This window comes from Musca vetustissima, unplaced genomic scaffold (assembly GCF_032173495.1).
Source record: "Musca vetustissima isolate MV318-11 ecotype Yass unplaced genomic scaffold, APGP_CSIRO_Mvet_v1 utg106900, whole genome shotgun sequence".
NCBI lineage: Eukaryota > Metazoa > Arthropoda > Insecta > Diptera > Muscidae > Musca > Musca vetustissima.
In genome coordinates, this window is record NW_026885138.1 from 27,699 (window position 1) to 50,601 (window position 22,903).

General features: G+C 35.2%; 1 protein-coding gene across 1 annotated transcript in view; it reads right to left on the bottom strand.

Annotated features, from left to right (window-relative positions):
* The window catches only part of LOC133332239 (heparan-sulfate 6-O-sulfotransferase 1), a gene marked incomplete at its 5' end in the record, with an annotated part of 31,920 nt that overhangs the window by 2,809 nt on the left and 6,208 nt on the right, over positions 1 to 22,903 (bottom strand). Inside the window, one exon of the mRNA XM_061540621.1 lies at positions 1,849 to 2,259. Within this exon, the coding sequence (XP_061396605.1) occupies positions 1,849 to 2,259 (411 nt within the window). The remainder of the gene's footprint in view (positions 1 to 1,848; positions 2,260 to 22,903) is intronic.

A 22,903-nucleotide genomic window follows, 5' to 3' on the forward strand; every position in this document is an offset into this window, starting at 1 on the left:
ATGGCAGGCTGACTGGCTTATTAATATGCCACACCATGATGACAGGTTATGAGCTGTCTGTCCGTGATATTATTGACGGTCGGTTATGGTCTAATGAAATGGTTGCAGAATATAAAAACAAAAAAAATATGGAATAAATGGATAGATAAGGAGGAGGATTGCTAATAAATGCAGAAGAACTTCGTGGGAGGATAAACAAAAAATGCAGAAAAAAACTTTTAATAGTATGGAAAGTATATTAATTTTGTCATTCCGTTTGTAACTCATCGAAACATTCATTTCCGACGCCATAAAGTATATATAATCTTGATCAGGGTAAAATTCTAAGACGATCTAGCCATGTCCGTCCGTCTCTTGTAATTACGCTATCTTCTGAAGGAATTGAGATAGGGTGCTGACATTTTGCACAGGTTTGTCTTTTGTCTGCAGGCAGGTCAAGTTCGAAGATGGAATATATCGGTCCACGTTTAGGCATAGCTCCCATATACCAATTCCGTATTTTGGGGTTCTTGAGCTCGTTTTTCAACCGAATACGCTGAAATTTGGTCCATTAGGTTCTTATTTGGTAGAAAATGTCTCCACAAAAAATTATAAATATAGGTCCACTTTTCCTGCTAGCCCCCATATACCAGTACCTCCTAATTTTCAGTATTTTGAGGATTTTGATCGTATTTTCCCACCAAACTGGCAGTAATTTAGTATTTTGAGTTATTAATAGGTACCGAATCTCTGCACAAAAAAATTATAAATATAGGTCAATTTTTTCGGATAGCCCTCATATAAGGGTAACCCCAATTTTCGGTATTTTGAGGTTCTTGAGCGCGTTTTTCAACCGAATTCGCTGCAATTTGGTATTTTGTAATCGTATATGGTAACAAATCTCCCTACCAAAAATTTTTAATATTCACCCCCTTTTTGGGGTCGTCCCCATATAATCCCATTTTTTATATTAAAATAGTTATATGATTTTTTCCGTGTTTGGGTTTGGTTCTAAGACTCTGTTGTAATCATTTCATCTGCGGAAGATACGAAAAAAAAAACTAGAACATAAGGTTCGATAATTAACATTATATATTTATTCATATATATGAACTGTAACCCGCATTTAGTCCTAACCCCTGTGTGGGAGGTACCAGAAGGAGTGGACCGATATTTCCCATGTTCGAACTAATTTTGGAAGAAATAATAAGGTGGGATGAAATCAAAATTTTTTGAAACAAATTTGGTCCAAAGAAACATGGGGTCTAGGACCAATATTTAGAACCATAATCGGTTTGTGGAAATGTCGGTATAGGTACACTTTTTGGTATGTTCCATATATTTTTATTTCAAGTACCTGTCATTATATCTATGGTGGAGGGTATCCAACATCCGGCCTGGCCGAACTTAACGCTTTTCCACTTATTTAAAAAATATTTTTGAAGCTATAAAAAAATATTTTTTGAAGCTATCAGCAAGACGTGGATTATTTTTGATTTTTAAAATGAAATATTTTTAAAAAATACAAACACGTTGCCACCCTAATACATCCTCAAGCTATCCTAAAGAATCCCACAAATGAACAACGAGGATAATTTCTAAATTAATCAAAAACAAATAAATTAATAATTCTACTCAGCTCCCTGTATTCATGAATAACTATTCAAGAAAGGAAGTCAAGCTGACCCTGAATATATTTTTTTCTACGAACACACACACACATACAAACTCCAAACATTCTTCCATTTGCTAATCATTCCCAACAAATCACAGATGAAATATGCAAATTTTGGAATAGCAAAAAAGAAAAAAAAATACAAATCAAATTTGTCATCATCAACATTCGAAACGATACGATAGGATACATACCTTTAAATCCAAATCATGTACTAAATGACGACCAAATGAAGTACCACCCGTTTTCTGGATATGCAAAAATACCATCACATCATGGCCATCCATGTCGAATTGAAAATCCTCATTGAGGACATCATCGTAACTCAGACCGGGATTGGCAATAATTATATTATTCTGTTGAATGCTTTTCGTTGAGGCCAATGCCGATAGATGTTGTTGTTGTTGTTGGGTTTGTGGTTGCGACTGTGGCTGTTGATATTTTGACGATGAGAACGACGACGCTGAAGTTTGATGAACCATTAAGGCACCGGTTGATGACGCTTGGGCAGCTGCAGCACCGAGTGCACCGGGCGGTGCTGCGATTTCATTATAGGGTGGTATATCCGGTTGTAATATCATGCTACGCTTTGATAATGCACAGACCTGAAAGGGGGAAGGAGAAAAAAGAAAACAATTAATATTTGATGTTGAATTGAAAAAAGGGATAATTCAAAAGATTCACTTTGCATATAGATTTTTTTTCAAATAGCAAAAAAGGCTTGGCTTTTTTTAAAAAAATATTTTATGAAGTCACCAATTAGGCGGGGATTAATAAAAACATTTTGTCAAGGTTTGAATTTAAAAAAAATATTTTGTCAAGTAGCCAACAAGGCGTAGATATTAAAATATATATATATATATATATTGTCAAATAGCCAATAAGACATGGATTTAAAAAAATATTTTTTTTCAGGTAGCCAATAAGACATGGATTTAAAACTAGTAAGAAAAGTAGTAAAGTCGGACGGGGCCGACTATATGATACCCTTCACCACTTTCGATAGAGTAACTTCGGGTAATGTGGACCACCATTTTCTTTTTTTGATATTGTGGGCGTAACAACGGTAAAAAATAAAAACGAATTGTTTTCACAGCATGGTAGATTTGTTGGCTAATTATATTCCAGGTCAAAAATTATATATATTTGTCCATAAAAATGTTATTGCATTATATTTCAAAAAACTCTAAACTGCAAAAAAAATAACTTGGCGGGTAATGTGGACCAGTATGTGTGGGTAATGAGGATCAGTAAGTTAAAGGTAGGTTGTGGATTAATTGTGATAAATTTCAATTTATTGCACTCTTGGGTAACAATGAATGCAAAAATATATGGGTCCATGTTTTGGAATTGCCCCCATTTAAGGGTACCTCCCCATTTGCGGTATTTTGAAGGTCCTTGCTTCATTATCCAACCGAGGAACCTATAATTTCGGATATCGAGTTTTCAGAGGATAGAATACCTCCTCGCATATTAAAAGCGCCCTTGTTTCGAACTCGTCCTCATGAAAATGTCCCACTTTTTTATAGTGGTCCACATTACCCTACGTTGAATATTTTTATTTAAAAATAATTATCGGCTTCAAAAATGAATAAAAATTTAAAAATAACCGAAAGTAATTACAGATAAACGTGTCTTTTTGTTAGAGAAAACAAGAAAACCACAGTACCTCTTTATATTCGAGAAAAACAAAATGTTCGACTATTTTACAAAATCGTTCGACTATTGTGCTAAAAAATTTTCAAATCACACTTTTACAATCAGAGCTACATTTTCACCTACTAAATTTTCAACATTGCAATTATTTATTAAAAACCAAGTTTGATGTTTGTTTTCACTAATTAGGAAAACATTTATCAAGGCGGCGGCATGGGGGGTGGTCCACATTTGACGCATGGTCCACATTACCAGAAGTTACTCTATATCCAAAAGATGAAACCTAAAAGACGTCGAATTTTTAAAGGACCAGGGACAAAATTATGAAAATCATAAGCTATGTCAAAATCTAATCCGATTTGAATTAAACTTGCCACACGTCACAATAACTTCAGTACGTAGAGCAAAATGTTGTGCCGATTAGACCCACCATGGTAAAGCATTTAAAACCAACTTCTAGGTTATTCTAACTCCAGTACGTTGTGAAAAGTTTGAGTCAATTTTGTGTAAAATCGGACACCATTTACATTATATCAGACGAATATATATATGGGCGCTATATCTAAATCTGGACCGATTTTCAGAAAACTTAACACACATCATTCTAGAGCTAATTCATTACGCTAAGCCAAATTTCGTGCAAATCGAAAGATATATAGGGACTTTGGTACACCATATACATTAAATCGGACGAAAATATATATGGGAGCTATATCTAAATCTGAACCGATTTTCACGAAACTTAACACACATCATTCTAGACATACTTTAGTACGCTGAGCCAAATTTCGTGCAAATCGAAAGGTATATATAGGGACTTTGGAACACCATTTACATAAAATCGGACGAAAATATATATGGGAGCTATATCAAAATCTGGACCGATTTTCAGGAAATTTAACACACATCATTCTAGAACTAATTAATTACGCCATGCCATATTTCTTGCAAATCGAAAGATATCTAGGGACTTTGGTACACCATATACATTAAATCGGACGAAAATATATATGGGAGCTATATCTAAATCTGAACCGATTTTCACGAAACATAACACACATCATTCTAGAACTAATTAATAACGCCATACCGAATTTCGTGCAAATCGAAAGATATATAGGGACTTTGGTACACCATTTACATAAAATCGGACGAAACTATATATGGTAGCTATATCTAAATCTGAACCGATTTTCACGAAACTTAACACACATCATTATAGAGCTAATTCATTACGCTATACTAAATTTCGTACAAATCGAATAATATATAGGGACTTTGATACACCATATACATTAAATCGGATGAAAATATATTAGTGGGCTATATCTAAATCTGGACCGATTTTCAGGAAACTTAACACACATCATTATAGAGCTAATTCATTACGCTATACCAAATTTTGTGCAAATTGAAAGATATATAGGGACTTTGGTACACCATTTATATAAAATCGGACGAAAATATATTAGGGGGCTATATCTAAATCTGGACCGATTTTCAGGAAACCTAACACACATCATTATAGAGCTAATTCATTACGCTATGCCAAATTTCGTTCAAATCGAAAGATACAGAGAGACTTCGGTACACCATATAAATTAAATAGGACGATAATATATATGGGAGCTATATATAAATCTGAACTGATTTTTCCCAATTTCAATAGGGTTCCTTGGGCCAAATAAATGATCTGTGCCAAATTTCATCCAATTCGGATCATATTTAACATGGACAGACGGGCATGCATAGATCGTCTTAAAAAGTGATTCTATGCATATTCTCAAAAGGAACCATGTGTCTATCTCGTTTCCTTTTGCCTGTTACACAAAGACATAATACCCTGTACCACAGAGTGGTGAAGGGTATAAAAATATTTTTTGTTTTTCGAGACAACAAGGCATGGATTAAAAAAAAACTATTCCTTTTCAAGTGGTGAACAAGGCATGGATTTAAAGAAGGCATGAATTTTAAAAAAAAAAATTATATATATATATCTTTTCAAGTAGCCAACAAGGCATGGATTTAAAAAAAAAAAAACTATTTTTTGGCCCACCAATTCGTGGATGTTTCTAAAGAATATACTTTTTTTCCAATATGCAAACGAATAGAATATCCACACTTGAAATAAAATTGAAAAATAAATTAGTCAATGAATAAAAAACAATGGCCGGCCTTCGAGAAAAAAAGAGGGACCACTTTTCCATCCCCCACCCTTAGTAATAATATTGGTAACATATTGCGGTTATTTTGTGCGGAAAATAAAAAAAATAAAACGGTACAAACCAAGTTTGATAGTGGGCGTCAACATTTATTTTTTTCACATTGTGGCAAAAGTTTTTATGTGAAACGGCCCCGTAAATGGAAAATCTTTTTTGTATGTGTGTGTGTGTTTATATCTATGGATGGACTATGTTGCTATTACCACGACCACCACAACAATAACTATAACTGGTGGCTCTGATACCCATGCTAGTTAATTGAATAAAAATATCATCATCTGTGGTGTATGGCGGCGAACAATTGGTTCCGAATGAAAATTCAATTATCGAAGCCTTTTATTTCAACATCCTTTTCGACACAAACGCAAATAAATATACACCAACGATTGGAATAAATGAATGAGTGAATGTATTGCGTGAACAGCACACCTACACTGCCACACACGCACACATACATAGACACAGAACGAGAGGTATCGGACTATATCTCCTGTAATGGAGGCAGCAAATAATGTTTTGTGCACATCAGGAAATAGGTAATCGGATATGCACATTGTTCATGAAATTGAACGAAAAAACAACAACAACAAGAACAGAAATAACAACAGGATTTCAGTTTGATTGCAGGCAAAATTTTAAACTGGAAATTAAATAATAACAACAAAGTTGTTAAATGTTGATTTTTCATTAATTGGAAATATATTGGAAGCAGAAGAGGGCGATCAAAGTCTAAGCTGTAAAATAAAATAACATTTAAGAGCCAAAAGAGGCTGGATTTAAAAAAATATATATATTTTTGAGTACCCAACAAGACGTGGATTAATCCGAGCTGTGCTAGCGTGACCATATGGTCACCCTCATAATACGATCAATAAATCATCTAAAAAACCTGTATCCGAGCAGTGCTAGTGTGAACATACGGCCACAGCCCAAAAATTGATCCTGTCGATTATCCTGATAAGAAAAAATGATACAAATCATGTTTTAGAATTCAGCAGCCCAAAATCTAGAGACGCTGAAAGTTTCGTCCCACAATTCGAAAAAAAAAATGTTTTGTCTGCAGACAGGTCAAGTTCGAAGATATATCGGTCCACGTTTAGGCATAGCTCTCATATACCAATTCCGTATTTTGGGATTCTTGAGCGCGTTTTTAAACCGAATATGCTGAAATTTGGTACATTGGGTTCTTATTGGGTACTAAATGTCTCCACAAAAAATTATAAATATAGGTCCACTTTTTCTGCTAGCCCCCATATAACGGTACCTCCTAATTTTCAGTATTTGAGGGTTATGATCGTATTTTTCCACCGAATTGGTTGTAATTTAGTATTTTTAGTTCTTAATAGGTACTAAATCTCTCCACAAAAAATTATTAATATAGGTCCATTTTTTCGAATAGCATCCATATAGGGTACCCCCAATTTTCGGTATTTGGGGTTGTTGAAGGCGTTTTTCAAACGAATTCCGTGCAATTTGGTATTTGTGGTATATGGTAACAAATCTCCCTACCGAAATTTTTTAATATTCGCCCCCTTTTTTATACCCTACACAACTATGTTGTCAAGGTATTATAGCTTTGTGCAGCCTCAAGAGTTTGTAACGCCGCGAAATATTGGTCCTAGACCCACCTTTAAGTATATCGATCCTCATATCTCGACTAATATAGGTCCATTTTATCGGATAGCCCCCATATAAGGGTACCCCCAATTTTCGGTATTTGGGGGTTCTTGAAGGCGTTTTTCAACCGAATTCGCTGCAATTTGGTACCTTGTATTCGTATATGGTAACAAATCTCCCTACCAAACATTTTTGTCCCCATATAACTGTTTTACCCTACACAACTATGTTGTCAGGGTATTATAGCTTTGTACAGCCCCAAGAGTTTGTAACGCCCCGAAATATTGGTCCTAGGCCCACCTTTAAGTATACCGATCATTATATCTCGACTAGCTGAGTCGATCTAGTCCATTATAAATTGTAAACACGACACAGGCCACAGTTATGGACCAATCTTAACGAAATTTTGCATGTAGGATGGGTTCGGCCCAATGAAGACCCCTATTGTTTTTGGTAAATATCGGTAATTATTTTGGGAGATGAAATAGACCAAATACTTAATTTTTGTCGTGTTTTCTGGTCGCTCCAGTGGCCGCAATTATGGCCCAAACATCTCGAATTTTTACATGGTGAAGGGGATTGGGCCAAAGAATAAGCATGTTTATTTTGATAGAGATCGGTCAATATTTATCGGGTCAAATGGACCCTGACTTTTGTGTGAAAAATTACAAAAAATTGTATTCTATAGCGTATATATTTACTCCTGAAGAACATAGAGCCGAGAATGATAGTATATCCAAAAGGAGTTGGTGACCTTTAAATTGATGCCAATTATATTGTCGTATGTGCTCGGATGCGGCAGCTACACTTAAATATTTACGGGTGCTTAAATATTCAGATATTATTTAGCAATCCATTACCCCACTAGAGGGCAGAAATATAGCGCTGATTGCTTTGAAATGTTCCATGAGGTTCTAGTTATGGTCAAAGACAATGCCTATAATTTTCGGTGATGATCATATGATAATATGGGAATGTAGTGGACCGAAAACTTAACATTTTTGTAGTTTTTTTTTCAAGTCGATCTACAGGCCACAATTGAAAGCTCAACATTACAACATAACCCACGGTAAAGATAATCTGAACAAGTACAGCCCTCGTCTACTGCATATTACACATCACAACATAACCCACGGTAAAGATAATCTGAACAAGTACAGCCCTCGTCTTCTGAATATTACAAGTATTTGTTGACATCTAGTCGGTCTAGGGGATGAAAATATCGCGAAATATTGCCCAAGCTCTGAATATAGAACCATAGAAAGTTAGATTTTCGTCGAAGTTGTGTAGGGTATCATATGGTCGGCCCCGTCCGACTATACTGTTCCGCATAAGACTCTGTTGTAATCATTTCATCTGAGGAAGATACGAAAAAAACACTAGAACATAAGGTTCGATAATTAACCATATATATATATATATATATATATATAATGTTAATTATCGATCCTTATATATGTTACACTTCAACCTTATATATGGTACCTCCAGCATTTAGGAGGTACCACTCCTTCTGGAATCTCCCATACTTGGAAGAAATAATAATAATAAGATTTGCAAGGTTTGGATGAAATCAACAATTTTTTTAAACAAATTTGGTCCAAAGAATCATGGGGTCTAGGACCAATATTTAGAACCATAATCGGTTTGTAGAAATGTCGGTATAGATACAATTTTTGGTAAGTTCCCCATATTTTTATTTTAAGTACCTGTCAGTATATCTGTGGTGGAGGGTATCCAAAGTTCGACCCGGTCGAACTTAACGATATTTCACTTGCTATTATTCAAAACTGGCGTTTCCCACTTGGTGTTTGTTGAAAGAATTTTTTTTGCCATTTAAAAGGATATTTCAAGCATTACAAACAATAACTATTTGCTATACATTTAGATATATTTTTGCTTAACTGTGACCCCTATATTTCTATAAAATAAGAAAAAAAACAAATAAAATGAAATCCTTTTATATTTGACCTGTCTTTGGAAAATCTCTTCCTTTTTTGGAAAACAGTTTCAACTTGCCAAATAAAAAAAATCTATTTTTTAAATAAACAGTTTTCATTTGCATAGAAAAACGAAAAATCCTCTTTTTTCTAGGTTTAGAAAATTCAAAACAATCGAAAAACAAGCATACATACACACAAACAACAACAACAACGACAGCAAAGCATACATAATGAATAAGGATAAGAGAATCAACAGAAGAAGGATTATTCAAATGGCTAGATTATTTATTCTCCACATCTCGTCCACAAAATAAATGGAAGAGCAAGAAGAAGCCGAGAGAAGGCTCTAGCACACAATAGCTCAAAAGTAATAAAGGACAAATCTCCGATGACAAGAACAATCCAAAATAAACATTTAAGGACACCCATTCATTGTTAAGAATGTAGAGAGAGCTATGAGTGTTTCTATATTTTTGGATAGGATACAAATACCATAAAAACAACAGAAAAGGTAAGAGGGGGGCTCCAAGGATATAAAACCTATAAAACAATAGAAAGGTAACAGTATATAAAATGTAATATCCTGTCGGATCATAAATCAAAGTATTAAGCCTAAAGGTTTCTTAAGGACGACAAGTACACAAAATATTTTTACGTCAAAAAAATTTTACGTTAAAAGAAGAAATATTTCAAACACTTTAAAATAACTAAGAAATTTTCAAGTAGCCCACAAGGCGTGGATTTTTTAAAGAATATTTTTTCAAGTATCCAGACGTGGATTTTTTAAAGAATATTTTTCCAAGTATCCAAGACGTGGATTTTTTTAATAATATTTTTTCAAGTATCCAAGACGTGGATTTTTTAAAGAATATTTTTTCAAAGCAACTATAAGAGGCGTGGATTTTTTTAAGAATATTTTTTCAAGTAGCCAAACATCCAAGGCGTGGATTTTTTAAACGAATATTTTTTCAAGTAGCCAAACATCCAAAGCGTGGATTTTTTAAACGAATATTTTTTCAAGTAGCCAGCCATCCAAGGCGTGGATTTTTAAAGCATTTTTTTTAAATTGGTAAAGATTTTTGTAAAAGTAAATTTTATAATTTATGTCCTCAAATCTTCATCATCATAATCAGCATTATAATTGCCATACGATGTGTGGCCGTGTGTCCTCTTGTGTATAGCCGCCATTTTATGTCATCACATATTGTGTCATCACACACCCCCGCCGAGGCAGGACACATTGTCAGCGTGAAATGTTATTATCTTTGGAAGTCATCAGCAGAGCTCACATCCAGTCAAATGGTAAAAGTGGCATTATTGTCGCCGCTGGGAAACAACAGCAATTCCATATCCAAACGTGGAAACTAAATGGCCATATTGTAATCCATTCTCATGCCACAAACCCGAACGACCAGCCACCACACACATTTCAAAAACCGAAGGAAAGACAAGTGTAATCGAGAATGTCACTGAAACGAGCAACAAGATTTGTGGGGATTGAGGGGAGCAAAGAGGGAGTGAGCAGAGATTGTGGGAAATGATAGCGGGTGGGGAGGTAAGGCTATGTATTGTCTTTGTTATCTGGGACATTTAAACGAACTCCTCTGTTTAATTTCTATACAAAAAATTGGTTGTTGGTAGGTATCAAGATGGCAAAAAAATAGATGGTGAGGATTTAGTAAAGTTATTGGTAAAACTTGTGTGTAATTATTGTTCTTTTATGTATGGCCCAAGGATAATAAGAATAAATATTTTTAAGAAGTGAGAATAATGCAAACAAGGAGGTATATTTAAACTATCATAGCGATGGCCTTGAATGAAGGTAGGGGCGGAGGATGTTCCAGGACAGAAAACTTCCTACACAGCTTCTATGGACATACAAATCCTACAGTTTTTTTTATTAATGAATGGTCTCAGTTACATCTTCTATTAATCGAAGGCCTTCGTTCCAAAGCTCATATATAAGGACTTTGATGCACCATTTACCTTAAACCTGACGAAAATGTATACGGGATCTATATCTAAATCAGAACCGATTTTCCAGAAACTTAGCACACAATGTTCTAGTCTTTATTCAGTACGCTATTCCAAATTTCGAGCACATCGAAAGTTATATAGGGATTTTGGTGCACCATTTACATTAAATCGGACGAAAAATATATAGGGCTATATCTAACTTTGAACCGATTTTCACGAAACTTAGCACACATCTTTCTAGGCTGAATATAGTACGCTATGCCAAATTTCGAGCACATCGAAAGATATATAGGCATTTTGGTGCACCATTTACCTTATACCTTACCACATCTTCTATAGACATACAAATTCTACAGTTTTTTTATTAATGAATAGTCTCATTTACGTCTTCTATTTATCGAATACCTTCGTTCCACAGATCATATAGCTTCTTTAGTTATTATCCAGAGAGAATAACCTTTAGGGGATCTCATAAGATACCTTTCACATTTCCAGGAGATTCTGTTCATTTGTTTAATTAATCGTCTCTCATATTCATTTCATTAATGAAAGATTCTTGATATTCCAAACATAAATTTGTGGAACAAAGACCACAGCATAATTAGTAATACAAACAAAACGAAATCATTCCACAACCTATCAAACAGGACACTCCTTTCCTTCTTGATTAGGTAGCAATGATAAAAGATTTTCCTACTCAAATCCCTTCTCAAAAAAAAAAAAAAAAGAAATCTGAAATGACTAACCGGATAAAGAAGAAAAGTTGTTTACATAAAAGAAGAAGCAATTGAAGAGGATGGAGAGGAAGGGAGGGAGAATTAGAGAGGGGAAACATTATCTTTGTATTTGTGAGTATGTTATGAATTAAAGACATACAACACACACGCACTCAGACACATAATATTTGGTACACATTTTGAAATTCTATTCATCCTTGGAATAGATTTCCATTGAAGTTACTGTCCTCTTCTATGTTTCACATATGCACCTACAATCGGATTAGTGCGAATTCAATTGGTGAACATAAAAAATGTTTAAAACATTCATTATTTGCTTTAAATTTCTAATTCTGTTCGGTGGCCCTATAGTGATGCCTTAAAAAAAAAACTCAAAAATCCACGTCAACAAAAATTATTTTTAAACCAGATAGGAAAGTAGTAAAGTCTGACTGGGCCGACTATATGATACCCTTCACCACTTTGGTATATTCTACGTATATATCCTAATAGACTCGCATTTTCGAAGGAACGTTGACATGAAATTGAACGAACTAAAATATGTTATCTTTATCTATATGTGAACCGAATAACATCAATCCGTACATATTTGGTGCACCATTTACATTAAATCGGACGAAAATATATATGGGAGCTATAGCTAATTCAGAACCGATTTTCACGAAACTTACCACACATTGTTCTAGGCTGAAATCAGTACGCTGTGCCGAATTTCAAGCAAATCGAAAGATATATAGGGACTTTGATGCACCACTTACTTTAAATTTGACGAAAATGTATATGGGAGCTATATCTAAATCTGAACCGATTTTCCAGAAACTTAGCACACAATGTTCTAGGCATAATTCAGTACGCTATGCCAAATTTCGAGCACATCGAAAGATATATAGGAATTTTGGTGCACCATTTACATTAAATCGGACGAAAAATAAATAGGGCTATATCAAACTTTGAACCGATTTTCACGAAACTTAGCACACATTGTTCTAGGCTCAATTCAAAACACTATGGCAAATTTCGAGCAAATCGAATGATATATAGGGATTTTGGTGCACCATTTACCTTAAATCGGACGAAAATATATATGGAACCTATATCTAAATCTGAACCAATTTTTCCCAATTTCAGTAGGGTTCGTCCTTGGACCAAATCAATGAGCTGTGCCAAATTTCATCCAATTCGAATAATAAATGCGACCTGTACTTTGTTTACAATTTAACATGGACATATGCATATTCTTAAAAGGAACCCTGTGTCTATCCCGTTTCCTTTTGCCTATCCCGTTTCCTTTTGCCTGTTCATGAAATTTTGCATGTAGGATGGATTCGGGACAATGAAGACCCCTATTGTTTTTGGGAAAAATCGGTTAATATTTAGGGGATGAAATGGACCAAATACTAAATTTTTGTCGGTTTTCCGGTCGCTCCAGAGGCCGCAATAATGGCCCGAACATCGTGAAATTTTCCATGGAGGAGGGGATCAGGCCAAAGAAAAAGCATGCCTGTTTTCCACGCCTTAAATGCTGCTACAAAAAAAAGCTTTTAAAAATCCACGCCTTAAATGCTGCTACAAAAATTTGCTTTTAAAAATCCACGCTTTTAATGCTGCTACAAAAATGTTGCTTTTAAAAATCCACGCCTTAAAGGCTGCTACAAAAATTTGCATTTAAAAATCCACGCCTTAAAGGCTCTTAGAAAAATATTCTTTTAAAAATCCACGCCTTAAATGCTGCTACAAAAAAAATTGCTTTTAAAAATCCACGCCTTAAATGCTGCTACAAAAAAATTTGCTTTTAAAAATCCACGCCTTAAATGCTGCTACAAAAAAATTGCTTTTAAAAATCCACGCCTTAAATGCTGCTACAAAAAATTTGCTTTTAAAAATCCACGCCTTAAAGGCTGCTACAAAAAATAGCTTTTAAAAATCCACACCTTAAATGCTGCTACAAAAAATAGCTTTTAAAAATCCACGCCTTAAATGCTGCTACAAAAATTTGCTTTTAAAAATCCACGCCTTAAATGCTGCTACAAAAAATTTGCTTTTAAAGATCCACGCCTTAAATGCTGCTAGAAAAGTATTATTTTAAAAATCCACGCCGCAAAGGCTCCTAGAATAATATTCTTTTTAAAAATCCACGCCTTAAATGCTGCTACAAACATTTGCTTTTAAAAATCCAAGCCTCAAGGCTCTTACAAAAATATTATTTTAAAAATCCACGCCTCAAAGGCTCCTAGAAAAATATTCTCTATAAAATCTACGCCTCACAAAAACACTCGCTATAAAATCTATGCCTTAAATGTCCACTGTTTTGCTGATCTTGAAATGAAAATTACTAAAAAAAATCCACACTCTGAAAATAATAATTTAATAAAAGCAACTTCAGTAGGTTTTCCATATTCGTAGTTTGAATACCATACCCCCTACTCTCTCTCTCTCTCTTTTCCACATAAATAAAATTCGCAATTTAAATTAAAGAGCAAAACTAAAAACTGGGGTACAAAAATCGTATGTCATTCCATTGGAACTTGATGTGTGCGTGCTGGTGTAGGTTTGTGTCGAAATTGTTATTTATTTATTTTTTTTTCTGAGGCTTCCCATGAATTGGGTTTCCTCATTTTTAATGACAAAAAAAAAAAAAAAAAAAAACAATCCCTTAAAAAGTTTAAAAATAAAAGTCTCTACAACACAGTAACTAAAATCGGGGCAAGTTAAAAAAAAATAGTTGGGGAGAAAGTGTGGCTAACCGGGCAATAGATGGCTAGATGGAAGGGGGTAGATGTAAAAGCGAAAGTATATGTGGTCCTGGTGGGGTGGTGGAAATATGATTTTAGTATTGAAACTTTGTGTGAAGAATGGCTTCAATAATTTGAGAATTTCTTTCCTTTACATGTTCCCTTTGGCTATGAGTTTTACTTTGCCATGATAGTTGGATGCTAGCCCCTTTTCCAATTCCCTCCTCTCATTTTATGGGTTTTCATGTAAATATTTTCCTAGGGGCATTTTTGTGTGGTTGTGTCATTTCATCATCATGGCCCTGCATTCGACCATGATGATGTTGTCGTAGTATACCAGTAAAAGAGAGCTGGAATATCATCATAACCTGAAGAAAGGCTGCATAGATTTTCAGGGAAACCAACTAATAAGAAAACTATTGAAAGGACTTGAAAAGTCGTTTTTCTTTCAATAGAATTACCATGAGGAAAATCAATAATTTATGAATTCAAATTGTGTACCATATAATGAAAACCAATAACAGTATTTTATCGACTATAGGGGAGAACATATATTACCTGGAAAGAAAAAAATAGAACAGAAAGGTTATTGAATGGGACGGACAGAAAAGCTTTGTAAAAATGAATATTTTTTCAAGTATTCCACAAGGCGTAGATTTTTAAAAAAATATTTTTTCAAGAGGCCACATAGGTTCATTTTTTTTTTGTTCCATATACCAATTCAAAATCCCATAAACCCATATGAATTTCCACCAGAAAAGCCCATCTCAATAAACTAGAAATAAATTCCTCTTCATTTCCGTGACATGCGACAATTTAATTTCCGTTTCCTATTTCATCTCTCATCAAGACAACGTGACAACATGTCCTCCTACTTCTACACATCTGAGCTCTGCGAAATTTCTTTAAATTTTCGCAAGTATGTGTGTATGTATTAGTGTGTGTGTGTGGGTTCGTATGCTTGGCATTCATATTGTGTGAAACCTAATCAATGTTCAATGCCATGTCGTCGTCCATGTCCTATAACCAACGAACCAATAACAGCTGCAAGGAATTTTCTTGTGTGTTAGTAGATGTGTAGGAATGTATATGTGTTGGTATGTGGTGGTTGGGTGGGTTGTTAGATAGGTGGACGTGTGTCGTTATTATACAAGATTTCATTTTGTGTAGTGTCGATAATACTTAATAATGCCAGTGGTTGGTTACCACATCCTCTAAATCTATGCAACATTAATCGGAAGAGGAAGTGAAAAAACTGTGAAGGATTATGCAGAATGCTGCAGAAACGCCTGAGGTGATTTCATGTACAGAAAGTGTGGCAATGGGTTGAAATTCAAAGAGAAAAAAACATGATAAGGAGACAAAAATCTGGCAAATATTTGAGATTTGTAGTCCATAGGTCCCGGTGCAACAATATTTCTATTCTTCAAAAAATATATATTTTTTCACGATTTTAATGGAATTGCCCATATACGATGATTTGATTGTCTACATAACATTGTTACTCCGTTGTGATCACATATGTTCAGCCATCACCTAAACTGCCAAGGATTATTTCGTACCAACAGCACCACACATATTGACTTTTAACAAATTTCGAGATATTGTATACCTTGGTCAGGACAGGATATGGATGCAAAGGATTTACCTTATGTTAATTGATATTTAACTTTAAAAAAATCCAATGCATTTGGGCGCCATTTTCAATAGAACGTTCCCAATGGTAAGCTAAAACATTTGGACGCACATTTTCTATAGAAAATTCTCAACTGTGTCCCAACACAGTTGGTGGACATTTTCCATAGCAAATTCTCAACGGTGCCCCAACACAGTTGGTGGACATTTTCCATAGAAAATTCTCAACTGTGTCCCAACACAGTTGGTGGACATTTTCTATAGAAAATTCTCAACTGTGTCCCAACACACAGTTGGTGGACAATTTCTATAGAAAATTCTCAACTGTGTCCCAACACACAGTTGGTGGACATTTTCTATAGAAAATTCTAAACTGTATCCCAAAACTGTTAGTGGACATTTTCTATAGAAAATTCTCAACCGTGTCCCAACACACAGTTGGTGGACATTTTCTATAGAAAATTCTAAACTGTATCCCAAAACTGTTAGTGGACATTTTCTATAGAAAATTCTCAACTATTTCCCAACACAGTTGGTGGACATTTCCTATAGAAAATTCACAACTGTATCCCAACACAGTTGGTGGACAGTTTCTATAGAAAATTCTTAACTGTGTCCCAACCCACAGTTGGTGGACATTTTCTATAGAAAATTCTCAACTGTGTCCCACAACACAGTTGGTGGACATTTTCTATAGAAAATTCTCAACTGTGTCCCACAACACAGTTGGTGGACATTTTCTATAGAAAATTCTCAACTGTGTCCCCCAACACAGTTGGTGGACATTTTCTATAGAAAATTCTCAACTGTGTCCCACAACACAGTTGGTGGACATTTTCTATAGAAAATTCTCAACTGTGTCCCACAACACAGTTGGTGGACATTTTCTATAGAAAATTCTCAACTGTGTCCCACAACACAGTTGGTGGACATTTTCTATAGAAAATTCTCAACTGTGTCCCACAACACAGTTGGTGGACATTTTCTATAGAAAATTCTCAACTTTGTCCCACAACACAGTTGGTGGACATTTTCTATAGAAAATTCTCAACTGTGTCCCACAACACAGTTGGTGGACATTTTCTATAGAAAATTCTCAACTGTATACCAACACAGTTGGTGGACATTTTCTATAGAAAATTCTCAACTGTGTCCCAACACAGTTGGTGGACATTTTCTATAGAAAATTCTCATTTTCTTTGGAAAAAAATGTCAACAGTGACCTGTCACAGATCTGCGGTACTTTCATTGCATTATTTGTTCTTATTGATTATCTTGTGGCTTTGAAATCACTACCACCATGATCGCATATCATCTGCACTTCCTCTTGGGTGAAGTGAACCGCATTTCCGTTCACTGTTGTTTTCATTTGCTAAAGTGAAAACCATTGCAGAAAAAAGAAAATAATTAAAAAGCCTGACATCAATTGTCATATGACTTGACATGGCGCTTGGCATTCGGCATTGGCGGAATCAGTTTCGCTTATCACTGTTCCTGTAGCTGCTGCTGATGGGCTGTGTGGAAAATTCTTGATGTGGAAACTGTGTTAGTTGGTTAGTTTTCTTTCGTTGATGTCTTCGCATTTGATGTTGTTGTTATTACGATCCACTGTGAAAATAGTTTCTCAGCGGTTCTAGTGGTTATGACACAATTCAACAATTGTTTGCACAACTTTTTTTTTGTGCCAACGAGAAATGCAACGAAAGTTTTAGAAGCAGTGGCGGAATTGTGACATAATATGACAGTAGCTTGAATTGATGTCAATTTACATAAGACAAACGTTTTTCTAACATTCAAGGCAACTTACTTGAAAAAATATTCTTTAAAAAATCCACGCCTTGGATGGCTGGCTGGTTACTTGAAAAAATATTCTTTAAAAAATCCACGCCTCGGATGGCTGGCTGGTTACTTGAAAAAATATTCTTTAAAAAATCCACGCCTTGGATGGCTGGCTGGTTACTTGAAAAAATATTCTTTAAAAAATCCACGCCTTGGATGGCTGGCTATCTGAAAAAATATTCTTTAAAAAATCCACGCCTTGGATGGCTGGCTATCTGAAAAAAATATTCTTTAAAAAATCCACGCCTTGGATGGCTGGTTACTTGAAAAAATATTCTTTAAAAAATCCACGCCTTGGATGGCTGGTTACTTGAAAAATATTCTTTAAAAAATCCACGCCTTATAAGAGCCTTGAATAATCCATCCTTTGTTGGTAACTTTTAAAAATCCTCTAAACTTTCTGCAACAAGTTAAATGGAATCTCAGCGGAACAAGTGTGTTCGGAAACAAGCTATGTAGGACAAGGCTCTTCTTTTTGTTAAATCTCAAAATACGAGAAATATGTTTGTTGTGTTCTTTGTTTTTGTTGTTGTTGTTGGTGCTGTGGAAAAACTTGTGTTTTTATGGTTTTTATTGGAACTTTTGTTGAACTTCGACTAACAAATATAATCCAACTTACACGCACACACATACATGCACACACATCCACCCAACATATACATGTATAAACAGCAACCAACAAGTTTATGATACTTTCGATGTTGTGTTAGATGATTAAGACGATGACGGGCGGGAGAGGAAATCCAAAGAGGGGATGGACGGACACCAGCAAATAGCTGCCACAAAATGTTCTCCTTTACATGGGTTAAGACCATGTAAAGCTTGGCTGCATTGGTTAGAGAGCGTGAGTATTGAGTTCACTATAAAAAGTTCTTTAATCGCATGTTTTTCATATCAGAAAAAAAGAAGAAACAACAACAACGGAAACAAGCCAATGAAACAAAGGAAGCAAACAAGGACGATAGTGTAGAAAAACAAATGCACACAGACACGCACACATACACACACAGAGGGAGACAGCCATGGCAAGCCATTGACTTAATATTCGCAACAAATGGGTGTGATAAATCACTGTAATACCATAGATAAAGAACATGCTCAGCAATGGAATATCACAAAAAAAGAATAAAAAAGAAAAAAAAACTAAAAGCAAAATAACAATACGGCTAAATCAAGGTCAAGGTAAAGAGGACGAGAATAAAAAAGGAAACTATAATGTGGGGGAATAATCGTGAAGAATAACAAGAAATATTTATTATTTTACAAGCTAGAAAATAAGTTAAAAAACACGACTTGTTGTTTTCTTTAATTTTTTTTAATCATTAAAATATTTTTAAAAAATCCGCGTCTTGTGTATTCTTCAAAAAATATTTTTTTTTAAATCCACGCCTTGTGAAAACTTTAAAAATCTTTTTCTAAACCAGTAAGGAAAGTAGTAAAGTCGGACTGAGCCGACAATATGATACCCTTCAGCACATACAAATGTATGTCAATGTTCCCTCGAACATCGTACGAAAATATATATGGGAGCTACATCTAAATCTTAATCGATTTTCACGAAACATAGCACACATCATTCTAGGGTTAATTCAGTACGCTGTGCCAAATTTCGTGAACATCGAAGAATACATATGGACTTTGGTGCACCATTTACCTTAAATCGGACGAAAATATATATATGGGAGCTATATCTAAATCTTAACCGATTTTTACGAAACTTAGCACACATCATTCTAGGCTTAATTCAGTACGCTGTGCCATATTTCGTGCAAATCGAAAGCTATTTAGGGACTTTCGTCCGATTATCACGAAACTTAGCACACATCATTCAACTCTTAATTCAGTACCCTGTGCCAATTTTCGTAGCACACACATCATTCTAGGCTTAATTCAGTACGCTGTGCCAAATTTCGTGCAAATCGAAAGCTATTTAGGGACTTTCGTCCGATTTTCACGAAACTTAGCACACATCATTCAACTCTTAATTCAGTACCCTGTGGCAATTTTCGTGCACATCGAAGAACACATAGGGTCTTTGGTGCACCATTTACATTAAATCGGACGAAAATATATATGTGATCTACATCTTAATCTGGACCGATATTCAGGAAACTTAACACACATCATTGTAGAACTAGTTCAGTACGCTGTGTCAAATTTCGTGCAAATCGAAAGCTATTTAGGAACGTTGGTCCACCATTTGCATAAAATCGGATGAAACTATATATGGTAGCTATATTTAAATCTGAACCGATTTTCACGAAACTTAGCACACATCATTCTTGGCTTAATACAGTACGCTATGCCAATTTTCGTGCAAGTCGAAAGCTATTTGGGGATTTTGGTGCACCGTTTAACTGAAATCGGACGAAAATATATATGGAAGTTATATCTAAATCTGAACCTATTTTCACGAAGCTTAGCACACATCAGTACGCTGTTCCAATTTTCGTGCAAATCGAAAAATATTTAGGGACTTTGGTGCACTATTTACCTTAAATCGGACGAAAATATATATGGGAGCTGTATCTAAATCTTAACCGATTTTCACGAAACTTAGCACACATCATTCTAGGCTTAATTCAGTACGCTGTGCCAAATTTCGTGCAAATCGAAAGCTATGTAGCGACTTTGGTCCACCATTTGCATAAAATCGGATGAAACTATATATGGCAGCTATATCTAAATCTGAACCAATTTTCACGAAACTTAGCATACATCATTCTTGGCTTAATACAGTACGCTGTGCCAAATTTTGTGCAAATCGAAAAATATTTAGGGACTTTGGTGCACTATTTACCTTAAATCGGACGAAAATATATATGGGAGCTATATCTAAATCTTAACCGATTTTCACGAAACTTTGCGCACATCATTCTAGACTCAATTGAGTACGCTGTGCCAAATTTCATGCAGGTCGAAAACTATTTAGGGACTTTGGTCCACCATTTGCATAAAATCGGATGAAACTATATATGGGAGCTATATCTAAATCTGAACCGATTTCAATTGGGTTCGTCCATGGGCCAAATGAATGAGCTGTGCCAAATTTCATCCAATTCGAATAATAAATGCGATCTGAACTTTGTTTACAATTTAGCATGGACAAACAGACGGACGGACATGCATAAATCGACTTAGAAAGTGATTCTATGCATATTCTCAAAAGGAACCATGTGTCTCGTTTCCTTTTGCCTGTTACAAACATATGCACAAAGTCATACTACCCTGTACCACAGTGTGGTGAACGGTATAAACAGTTAAAAAAACCAGTGAGCGGAGCAGTATAGTCGGACGGGGCCGGCCATACGATACCATACACAACTACCACGGAACTCTAACTTACTGCGGATATTTATTCCGATCCTGGGCAAGATTTCGTTATAGTTGCAACCTCTTGCCCGATTAGAGGTCAACCGCACATCTCCCTTACACTGAAATATTTTCCGAATATTACTAATATTCATTACAGCCCTTCTATTTCTTTCTATTGTGGCCTACGGATCGACTCGAAAAAAACACAAAAAATTAAGTTTTCGGTCTAATTCATCTCAAAATTATTATCTGTTCATAACCAAAAATTATTGGAGTTGTCCTTGACCATAACTGGAACTTCATGGACAATTTCAAAGCCCGAATCTTCAATGGACCGAATCCGTCCCACATGCAAAATTTCGTGAAGATTGGTATATAACTGTGGTCTGTATCGTGTTTACAAATTATAATGGACAGACGGATAGACGGACGGACACACATGTCTAGATCGACTCAGCTAGTCGAGATATGACGATTGGTATACTTAAAGGTGGGTCTAGGACCAATATTTCGCGGCGTTACAAACTCCTGGGGCTGCACAAAGCTATAATACCCTGACAACCTAGTTGTGGATCCAATCCAAATGTCTTTATAAAATATATTTTTTAGTCTTTAAAAAATCCATTGGTCCTGAAAAACTTATTTTGTATGCCCTCATTACTTTGTCCTTATTTATGATTATTTGTTGATGAGCAAAAGTAAACATGCTTCTTGTTCTTATTTCTTTTACGGTTTAAATTATCATAAAACTTTGTAGCTTTAGAGAAATGTTGGCATGTTTTCTTTTGGTTCTTGTGGTTCCCATCATAAAATGAATTATATAACTGGAGGCAAAGATGAGAATACGACTATACAAAAAGGAAACAAAAAAACTCAGAAATCTACTGGGAAGAGAAAATTAAAGAGGAGGATTAGGTTAACATTAATGGGTACATTATGGTTCCTTACTGAAAGAGCATATCTGAGAACAAAATTTAGAAATTTTCACTTCTATGAGTACCCTGGACCAAGACATATTTCTGAATTTTGAAAAATCTACTGAATTTTGAAAAATTCAGGACAGAATTTTTTGTTTTTTGTTAATAAAACTAAGGGTGTAGTCCTGCACCCCATTACCTTTGTCTGCTATTTCCACATGCATCTCCCATTTCTCCACTAACTGCAAAGTCTGGCAGATGCAATTAGAATTGTTTCTTGTTTGCTTTCACCCAGTATCAGATAACAGTTCAGTTTCTCTTGTCTGTATTCTTTCTGCAAGTTTACTTGGATATTGCATTCAACGAAGCAATTTGCTTGCCAGCAAAATTGGTAATAAAACACGGACGACAAAAGTTTAGGTTACACTCAAACGGTAACAGGAATGGAAATTAACCAAGGACTAAGTTATGATGTGCAAAAGAATTTGTTTATGTCTACAGCCAATGGCATCCTCCTTCCTCCCTTCATTCGATGTTGAGTGGTGTTCACTTTTCCTAGGAAATTTCCAAACCGACACCACGGATCAGAACTCAATGAAATGGCCAAAAGCCAATCAAGCAAACCTCCAACAACAAGGAAACATGAGTAAGCCAGGACC